Source organism: Lycorma delicatula, chromosome 4 (genome assembly GCF_047948215.1).
Source record: "Lycorma delicatula isolate Av1 chromosome 4, ASM4794821v1, whole genome shotgun sequence".
Lineage (NCBI taxonomy): Eukaryota > Metazoa > Arthropoda > Insecta > Hemiptera > Fulgoridae > Lycorma > Lycorma delicatula.
Genome location: NC_134458.1, coordinates 113,736,647 through 113,748,021, shown reverse-complemented (window position 1 = coordinate 113,748,021; position 11,375 = coordinate 113,736,647). Strand labels below are relative to the sequence as shown.

Here is an 11,375-nt window from a genome sequence, read left to right as displayed (position 1 = left end):
TTCAAAAAGACTGCATTCTTGTTCTTTTTAAGATATGAACTGTAGATTTATGACAGACTTATTTTTATGTCAACCAACAAAACAATTTTTTTTTCTTAAATACATTATACAATAAAAAACAGATTAAACTATTATTGTATAAAAAAACTTGTGTTTTTATAATACTGTGCCAATAAGTGGACTCCTCAAAATTAAATATTTAAAATATAATTAATATTCTAAAAAATTCAGGACTTTGAAGATATTTTAAGAAGAGTAACCTAAGAGATATTCTTAAAACTGGCTGAATTCAGTGTAACAAAAGGGCTTAAGAAATGGTTGTTGTTTACTATACTTTTCAAAATAAATGATGTTCTGTTGGGTGGGGAATTAAGTATACAAGGATATATATTAGATTAACATTTAAACCAAAAATTAGAAAATTAAATTGAGAATTTGAAAGAGTGATTCAGTGATATATTACACATATATGGTGTGATCTTGTATAAAGGACTGACGTATTAGCTGACCAAATAGAAGACATGTTGAAGAAGAGTGCACCTGCCTAGATGGTGGCTGGGAATTATGAAGAAAGCCATAACATAATTATGCAGACATTTAACAACAAAGTTGGTAAAATTTTGGTTTGAAGCTCTACTGGATAAAATCCTAAAAGGATAGTTAAAAGTAATAAGTTTTTGAAAGTCAGATTATAACCTAATTTATTTTCTGTTAGTATTAGTACTATCTGCTACTGTTACTATTATTACATTCTTTTTTTAATAAAAATTTATGTTTTGTGATTCTTTAATATTTATTTATTTTAAAATAACATAAATTATCCAAACTGACATTTTTGCTGCACTCTTTTAAAAAAAGGACAATTTTTTATTTTATGAAACTGTACAGACTTCAACTTTGTTCGATCACACAAAATTTACTTTTGAATCAGTCTCTACTATTAATTCATACAGTTTCAAGAGGTTTAACAGCATGAATATACATAAGAAAGAATTGATAAAGTTCAGACAGTAGTTGGGATGTAATAGCACCAAGAGTCAGCTAATTATCCTTTTAGAAATATAATAAAATATATATTTTTAACCCTCTATTTCCCAGCGATGATGACTGGGCTTTAAAGTGTTCATTTTTTGTGAAACTGCATCTTTGGCCAAAGTAGAACTCTGTACAATCAGATCATTTCAGTTTATATATTTCAGAGACTTAATGTTTGTTACTGGATGCAATAACTATAGTAATTTACAAGTTGTAATCAGCTTTATTCAATTTTTACAGGTTTTTATGGTGTCTAAAATTTTAAACAGTTTTAGCCAGTTGGTTCCCAGTGATGTGAAAATGTAGTATAGTTTGGTGAATGTCTATAAATAATATATAATATGAAGTATGTGTCTGGCCAAAAAAAAGGGCAGATATATCTTTATTATTCATAACATTTGGAGAATATTAATCTTGCAAATAATTACACAGTAACAAATCATTAATTGATATGTCTTGAGAAAAAAGAAAAAAATTTCCAATTTCATATTCCCTCGCATACAAACTTCGAGCTTCTGTGATGAATTAATTCAATAAGTAAAAAAAAGATTATAAGGAATAAATTAAGTAATTACTTAAGTTTTATTTAGAATAATTATTATATTAATATAAATAATATTATTTATTATAAGCCAATAAACTTAAAATTAAGATAATGTAATTATTTTAATGATAAACACGGAAATGGTTTAATTTATAGTTACGTAAAACTTCAGATAAGTAAAGTTTACAATAATGATAAAAGATATATATTTAATATAATCAGTAAACTAAATTACATTTTATAATATAAAATTTTATTCCAGTGTTTCTATCAAGGGACTGGAGAACAGCTGTAAAACAAATAAGGTTGAAAGAGGCCCACGCTAAGAGGGTTTATTTTCAGTATCAACGACCACGCATCTGCGCGTTGTTATATTTCCCCCGTGCGCCTCAGTATCTCTCCCAACCCACCTAAAAGCTTTCATCATAAACTGAAACATAAGTTTAGTGTGAGAGCCGATCATCATTTTGTTTTTACTTAGCATTTGTTACGGACACGCATCGCATCGGTTTGAACGATATGGAAGTGCAGCTGCTTGCAGTAATATTTACTGCTTTGGCCTTGTCCATTGCATTTATTTATCGGTAAGATTTATTTCGTACTTATATATATTTTTATTATTTATTTCTCTTCCAGGTAAATCTGTTAATTAATTAATTTAATTTTATTTGTAATTTAGATAAAAGCATCGGTTTTGTTGGTTTACGTAAGATTAATTTCTTTTTAGTAATTGATATCAATAGAACTTGTATTACGTCTTTAATAACTTAATTTTAGTAACGAAAACCTTTGTTTCATGAATTAACAATATTATTTTTTTTAAAAACAAAATAAAATTTTTGTTAAGAATTCAATATTCAAAAATTTTATACTTTAAACGTTAATTTTTATAGTTTATAGAAAAATGGACATTAGGCATTATACAAGGAACATAAAATACGATTTTAGTATTTTTCCTTTACGATATATATATATATATATATATATATATATATATATATTTTAATGAAAATAAAATTATAGTTGGAAAAAAGTTATATCCTTTTTGAGAATCTATGCTGAAGCTAGCTGATCTAATAGGCATATTAATTTTAAGAGTCTATTACGTAATATTACTTTAAAGTATATTTTGTTGATTTAATACGATATTATTATAACCGTACATCCATACGAGTATTATTGATTTATAGTAAAGCAAATTATATCGGCTTATTTTTTATAGCAACTACAAGTTGAATAACTTATTTCATAAGTTTGTCAAACTTAGAGAAACACTTTTTAGTTTTCGACAAAGGTATATTTCTGAACTAAAAATGTTTCGTGAGATTCATTCAATTATTTGAATAATATCATTGAATGTAAAACAAATACACCTCAAAAATATTTAATTTCTTATCTAAAAAAATCCTAACGATTTTTTTAAAAGTTTTTATTTCATATATATTTAAGTGCTGAATTTTAAATTACAATTCTTCGGAAAACGGAACCATTATTGAAATTGTATTCAAGAACATACGTTCATATTTTCAAATATTTAAGCAACTATAATAATTATAAATAAATTTGTTATATTTTATTTTCTATAACACATTTTAAAATTAAAAAATAGGACATAATTTGTTTAAACTCAGTTACCTTTTATATTGCTATATTTTTTATTTTTTAATGGAAAAGATTGTTGAAATTAATAAAACTGATATAAAAAATTAATTATAAAAGTTAAGTTCACTCATAATTAAAGCATTTCAGTTATTTTTATGCATTAAAAGATAAGTTTACTTTTTTCCTTCTCAAAAAAAAATATATTATCCAAAAAGAGCAACAAAAAGAATCAATCAATCGTGCCGTTAATAGCTAACGGCAAGCGCAAAGAAACAAACGCGGTAAACAAAAATTAAAATGCGATTACAGTCTGGATCAAATATTTGTGAAATGTTATGGTGAAATCCTGATTCAGGATATAAAAAGTTCTTGCTATACGAAGGATGAAGCAAGAATACGTTTGTTTCGTTAGTGTTGTGCGGTACTTACATTGTGTAAGGAATAATAATGAGACGATAAGCCCCGCCTTCACCCGATAAGGACCGCAACCAATTTGGCTTATCGTATAAATACCAGACAAAAAACAGTTTCTCAGTCAGTTCCTCAGAGGTCGTCCCCGCAGGCTCTGATTCAAACCAGTAAAGAAGGTCAAAGCTAAGGAAAAGGTTTCCTTAGGAAAACCTTTAGAAGAAAGGAATATCTACCTAAAAATGGACCGGGAAACGAGACGAAAAGTTCCATTCAAAGGTTAGTTTCGAAGCTATCTCCAGTGGGTGCCTAATCCACCCACAAAAACTAGCGATTTCGAGAAATTTTATTCGAGGATGAGAACATCCCATTACTGATGGCATTGAGTTCATCCTGGGGACATCTTAGCCCATCCCTGGAATTAGTAATGAGCATCCAACCGAATAACAGAACTTCAGCCAAATAGAGGTTATTTTTTTGTTTTTAGCATTACCTTGAACCCGATTCTAAGACTAAATCCCTCGTTTTTCTTTTATTTTTTACATTTAAAAAAAAAAATTTAAATCAGGAAATTTTAAAAAACCTATTGCCTGTTATATTCTCTATATTCTGTTCGTATTATTTAATCGCTATTTAACCTATCCCACTTCAGTATCACCTTTTTGCTTCTGGTAGTATTGGAACCTTATATTTTTTTAAACTTTTTCTACCTTAAAAAACGGATTTATTACATTACAGCCAACAACACAAAGTTCCGTATTGAATTTTTTTTAAATTTATTTATCATTTTGGAGTAGAAGAATATAATAAAAAACAATGATGATTTCCAAACCGGGGTTGATATATCACCCAGTTCATGAAAATAAATGACGTAACTATACGTATATATATTGTAAAAATATAATTAAACTTAATCTATCGGGTTTTTAAGACAGTTAATTTTATTATAACTAGGTTTTAAAATCCAAGCAAAGTAAAGTTCATTTAACTCTGAAAATCTTTTTAATACAGAAAGCAGCTATGCTAGTGCGAAACAAAATAAAATAGATTCGTAAAAAAGAATGCAAATGTAATGTGAACGAAACAGTCTACAAAAATAATAAATAAATATTAGATATGTATTTTGAATGTTAAACAAACGCTATTATTAGATGCAGGGGTAAAGTGTAAAGTCTATATATATATATATATATATATATATATATGTGTGTGCTCTTTCGTAAACATTGTTAATATATACAAACGCTACACAATGATTATTTTTACTGTTTATAAAATAAAAACAACTTTTAACTTAATACTATGCAGTATTTTTTTAGATAGTTCAAGCTGAAAGTAGAAAGTTCGGTTAAAACTATTTAAACAAAATACTCAACATCGTATCAAGTTAAAAACTTACTGATTAAAAACAGTACACTATTATTAAACTTAATCCGCTTTCGTCTTAGACTGCCTAAAACGACACTGTTTCAACAGTATCTTTTTTATTTTAAAAACATACAGTAGCTAAAAATACTTCTTTTTGTAATTTTATAAAAAGTGTTGTCTATTTATCTAGTAACTATTATTATTTTTTTAATGATAAATTTCTATTTTTTATTTTGAGTTTTATATACATATTTTCATTAACTTTACTCGTAAAAATACAAAACCAGAGAAGATATCGACTTATAATTTTATGAACGTTAATTTTCTATTATTTTATGGAGTAAACTATATTTACATATGGAATGCTATATGTATGATTTATGAAGGTCATTTTTAATTTTTTTTTTATTATCGACTATTTTCAAGAAAATTCTATTTTTAGTAAATCCAGATTACAACTCACTCTAACTGCAGTTACGAATAACATTTTTTTTTAATAGAAAAGCGAAATTAATTTCTTTTGAAAATTAACAGTTAGTAATAATGATAATAGTATATTTATAGATTAATGAAAGAAATAATTTTCTTAACCTACTCTACAGGAAATTAAATGTCTGGATACGCCCTTTATCTATTATATCAATTCACTTTATCTATCTCTTTTAAATCATATAATGTAAAAATAATTTTCTTTAAATAAATACAATAATAAAATAAATTAAATTATAATAAGTAAATGGACGATAATATTTTCATCCTGTTATAATTAAAATGTAACTGTATTATTTTAACGATTAAATCGACATTATCTTTGTTTCAATTTATACTAAGACTAGATTAAAAATTAAACGGTTTTATATAACTTTGTTTTAATTTATTAAATAAAAACTGAAAAGACTCATAGCATAGTTACAATTTGTGAATGTCATGATTCCGGTTCGATTTCCGTCACGAGTTTGGATTTCACGTCCTGAAATACTTTAGATCTTTTACCAATAAGTCATAAATTAAATAAAAATAACTATCTATCAAACATGTATGAATATCATGTTCTATTTCTTTTATTTTCTTAACGTATACGTTGCAATCTGTTCAACTAGTAAACAATAAGCAACCCCCCCCCCCCCACGGCCCAAGAGATGAAGATGATATAGTGACATGTAAATGAGATGTAATCTTGTACAGACTCAGGCCGACCATTCTTACCACCGGGTTGGTATAGTGGTGAACTCGTCATCGCAAATCAGCTGATTTCGAAGTCGAAAGTCTCCTTCTTGCAACATACCTCTAGAGCTATGATTCCAGGAAAGTAAAATTGCAGTATTTTTTTTTGTATTCAAAGAAAATAAAAACGTCTACTATATGCGATGTGTTTACCACACTGTATTTATTAACACAAAATATTTAACGACGTAGAAGTTGGGAGGGGCACAATTTCTTGAACTTATTTTTTTATTTATCTGCCTAAAAGTTAGAAATAACTTTTATAATATGTGGATAATTTGTTATTTTAAGGCAGTATTATTTTATTTTTTAATATTAAAAAAGGAAGTATTTTGGAAAAAAGTATTAAAAATTAATTTGGCTTTTTGGTAAATGTTTACTTAAAACCTGAAAATGTTTAAATCCTGATTAGTAGTCTTACATGCCAAATTTTGAATTTCTAGGTTGAACTGTTCGTTACAAATTTTCTGAGACAGAAAGATATTTGAATGTCACTATAAAAGTCCATGTACATCTATAATCTTCCAGATGATAAAAGTCTTGATATTGGGTTGAATTTGAGATATTTAAAAACCCATATCGTTCCTATTCATTTAGTTGTAAATTAATCTGGATGATACAGCCCGTATCATCTTCTGTAACAAATTATAATGGTTATATGTCATCACTCGCTACAGGAAGGTCACGATACAAGCTATTATAATTCATACGTGGTATATAAGATATTTATCAGAACCCTAAAAAGTAATTTATATTTGCCATATATCCAACTTTGCCTATTTAAAGCCTTTTCCTCTAAAAGGAGATTTTATCCTCATAAAAAATTTTCTAGTGAAGCTTAACCCAATTTTTCAAGAGGCATTTTTCACTAATTACATTTATTCAGGTTTAATGATCAGTTCATAATTTTGAAATTGAGTACTTAGGTTGTGCTGTATTTCTATCATACGCTATGCTTTGATGCTTTGAGCATTAATTTGGCCTGCTACAGGTCGAGTTAACGGTCAAATCCAACAGTATGATAGAAATACTTCCATTCTGTAAATGTATTCTTCTTTCAAATATGTTTTCTTAATAAGGAAAAAATCAAGATACCGAACACATTTTTGGTCGAAATTTGTTAAGAGGTTTTTAGAGATTTTGTTTTATTTATTTATTTTTTTATTATTAATTGGCATTCAAGAAAAAATAAATAACCATTTTCAAATAGAGGGTAGTGGCACCTTCAAAATTATAATTTTAAATATTACATAAAGTATTTAACCTAAATTTGAATCAGGAATAAGGAGTAAACCTCGAGTTTCATCAGAAACGAATAAGAAAGATTCAATTATTATATATAGAGTGTATCACGAAGTTCTCCCGGAACTTCCTTAACCTGTTCTACTCGTGAAAATAATGAAAAAAGTTCATATATTGTCCTAAAATGCTCCGATTGCAAGATACGGCTAGTGAAAGATTTCGCTCGAATTTCAGCTACGCCAGTGAAATGAGGTCGTACTGAAATTTTTAGGGCATGAATTACAGGACAAAATTAGTGATCTCTTATGGTTTTTAATCTGAAAAATTGAATAAAATATGTCCCCGAACCGTATCTCCAGTAGTTTTTGAGAAATCTGGGGTGAAAACCAATAAATCGGGGTAAAAAACTCTGTTTTTTTATGTTAATAATTTTTTTGTTAAATTTATATGGAGGGTCGCTATACTATTTCGGAATCAACTTGTAAAACTAAACAAAAAATACCCTTAGGAAAAATGGCGACTTCTCCTTCGTTCTCCGCCGTCCGCCATTTTGTTATTTTTATATAAAAATTTATATCTCAAGTTCGGATAGACGAATCACATTAATATTTGGTAAGCGTCTCGGTAATAAAGGTTTAAAATTAGAAAAAAATCAGGAATTAAATACCTTCGAAAATTACAAAATGCCGGCCATGCTTATTTTTCAATCCGTTATATCTCCGTAAATATTAGTTTTATCAAAGTTTATGTCATTCGCTAAAATATTAAGCCTTTTATTTTGAACAATTTAACATTTTATTTTTTTAAATCGTTAACAAATAGCCGAATTATGGCAGAAAATTGATGTTGTAATTTTGTGTATGTTTTTATGTCCTCCACTTGACGTTCAATTCGATTAAATATTAATTATTTTTATTGTTAATTCTAGTATTGTAAATTAGTATCAAATTAAGTAATAATTTTTTTCACAATAATAGTTCTAATAATTAAAAAAATAAAACAACTATCTGTGATAATCTTACGTTAATTATTGTAGAACATTAAGTGTAATTAAAACAGTTAACAATTGTTGAAAGTTATCAGAGATGTTCAAAGTGTTCACCATTAGAAATTACGCAAGTCTCCTGTCTTTTTCTTAGAGATTGTCTTAACCGTTCAAAAATTCTGGCAATATTCCAAATTTCTTGAAATTCATTTTGGATCCTTTGTTGAAGATCCTCAATGTTGAGTTGAATAAACAATAATACGAGTATGTTTCAAATGGCCTCACAGGTAGAAGTCAAGAGGGTTTAAGTCAGGTGATCGGGCAGGCCAGGGCACTGGCCCCTCCGCAGCCTATCCATTTTTCATGGAGTTTCATGCAGGAAATCTGATACCGACTGACTGAAATGTGCTGGAGCGCCATCGTGGGGAAACCACATATTTCCTTTTAATTGTAGAGGTAAGTCTTTCAAAAATGTGGAAGATTTTCGGTTAAATGAGGAAGATAATTTTCTCCATTTAAACGATTTGGTAGAATGACAGGACCCAAAAGATACTCATTAAAAATACCTGCCCATAGTACATGGAAAATCTTTGTTGATGGCTACTTTGGAAGGTACCATGAGGATTCTTGTCGCTACAGATATACTGATTGTGATAGTTTTGAACATCATTCCTGTTGAAGGAAGGTTCATTTTTACATTGTTAACATGATCAACAGTAATAGTCGCTGTGTAAAATTATTCAAAAGTGGAAAATTAATATCAATTGTTTTATTATTATTTAATATTAAATCTTATTGACAGAAACTTATTACTTAATTTGATACTAATTTACAATACTAGAATTCATAATAAATAAAAACAATTGAGTCGAATTGAACGTAAAGTGGAGGACATGAAAACAGACACAAAATTACAACATCAATTTTCTACCATAATTTGGCTATTTGTTAACGATTTTAAAAAATAAAATATTAATTTGGTCAAAATAAAAGGCTTAATATTTTAGCGAATAACATCAATTTTGATAAAACTAATATTTACGGAGATATAACGGATTGAAAATTAAGCAAGGCCGCTATTTTGTAATTTGCGAAGGTATTTAATTCCTGATTTTTTTCTAATTTTAAACCTTTATTACCAAGACGCTTACCAAATATTAATGTGATTCGTCTATCCGAACTTGAGATATAAATTTTTATATAAAAATAACAAAATGGCAGACGGTGAAGAACGAAGGAGAAGTCGCCATTTTTCCTAAGGGTGTTTTTTGTTTAGTTTTACAAGTTGATTCCGAAATAGTATAGCCAGCCCACCATTTTAAAAACACTCTGTATATTATTTATATGTACAGAGTGTATCACGGATATCAGAGTGTATTTATATAATCAAATTTCATTCTGATATTGAAATATTTGATCACAAAACTTTAAGAAAATTATTTTCATGAGGTAACGAAAATATATTCTCCAGTTCCAGTATCCTTAGCTAACACACAATTATGATCGCTTTACGTTATTTCTCTAAATTGATTTTATGTTTATGAAGAAGAGGTTTCTCGATGTTGAATTACTTACGGGCAGATTTTTTTCATCACCGGGTTCGAATCCTGGACAGGTATGGCATTTTCACACACGCTACAAATCATTCGTTTCATCCTCTGAAATAATACTTAACGGTAAACTCGGAGGTTAAACAAAAAAAAAGTCTAAAAGTCAGTTTTTTTTCTTACAAACAGAATTAATTTTAAATCTCCAAATTTTTAATGAACAAACGAACTAACTTTAAAAAAAAATCCATTAACAATAAAAAAATTATTATTTTTTTGATTCTTTAAATTTTAACTTATGGAAACAAATGCAAATTAAAGGGTTTTTTCAATGTAGTGGCGATTTGAAAAGTCGAAATTTTGAAAATCATTATTTTTAATATAGTATTTTTAACTCGATATCATTTTTTTAAAGTGTACTTTATATACTTTGTGAATAAAATAAATTATTTTTATAAAATATAAATGTTATTGTAAAGATTAATAAAACATAAACAACTTATTTAATCACATAAATGTGATGTATTGTTGAAGGAATTTGTTCGTGGCCTCAAAGTAAAAAGTATGACGTAATAATTAAATTTACGGCTGTATTTTATTACGTCATAGTTTATTACAGACGGCTAACATATTCAGTACTCGCTTCTGTTCTACGGCTGTAACACTCATTCAAAGCTAAATAATGTGGGTTGTTTTCTTGCATACTCGTTCTAAAACGGAATATTATTCTCTTGGGTAGTCATGTCGTAACGCTGCTGAAATTTAATACATTTCATTTACTTATTATAAATTATTTCTTTAATTGGCTTCAAAATGCAGAATGAGGTTCACAAATTGACTAAAAACCTGCATAATGTGTACATTTAATATATGTTCAAACCTGACAACCAAATGCCCCGATTTCGACAATCCTTTTTTGATTTTTTTTTTTTAAATTATTTGAAGATATTTTTTGCCTTCAACAACTCGATACTAAATAATGTATTGAGCTTAGTATCGAGTTGTTATAGCGCAAGTATGTGAAAAGATTAATCATAAAACTCTAAGTAAAAAAGAAGAGATATATTTCAACATTCCACACAGCCTTTCCTTACGCTCGGTAGTATGTACATCAAACGTAAGCATTACCGTTATTTTATTTGTATCCCTTATCTTATTTTTATTAAGACACAGGTTTCCCACCTTTTGAGATTCTTTGCAAGCGGACTCTATCACACAAGTGGCATTCTATTCTGTAAGCCTATCCATATAAAAATAAAAAATAATAAGAAAGATTTTTAATTATTTGAAAAAAAAACTTACAACAAAGTTGTAATACTTTTCTGGCATTGTTTTTTATTCTAAAAAAAATAGTTATACATGAAAAAGGTTTCCTATGATTTCTTTTTTTGGAATGGAGGTAATCTATAATGTTTTGTTG

General features: G+C 27.7%; 1 protein-coding gene across 1 annotated transcript in view; it reads left to right on the top strand.

The window, feature by feature from the left end:
- The first annotated feature begins 2,004 nt into the window (after positions 1–2,004).
- LOC142323766 (cytochrome P450 3A24-like) overlaps positions 2,005–11,375 on the top strand; it is a 66,253-nt gene continuing 56,882 nt past the window's right edge. The window contains exon 1 of the mRNA XM_075363953.1: positions 2,005–2,163. Within this exon, the coding sequence (XP_075220068.1) occupies positions 2,099–2,163 (65 nt within the window). The 5' untranslated portion in view covers positions 2,005–2,098. The remainder of the gene's footprint in view (positions 2,164–11,375) is intronic.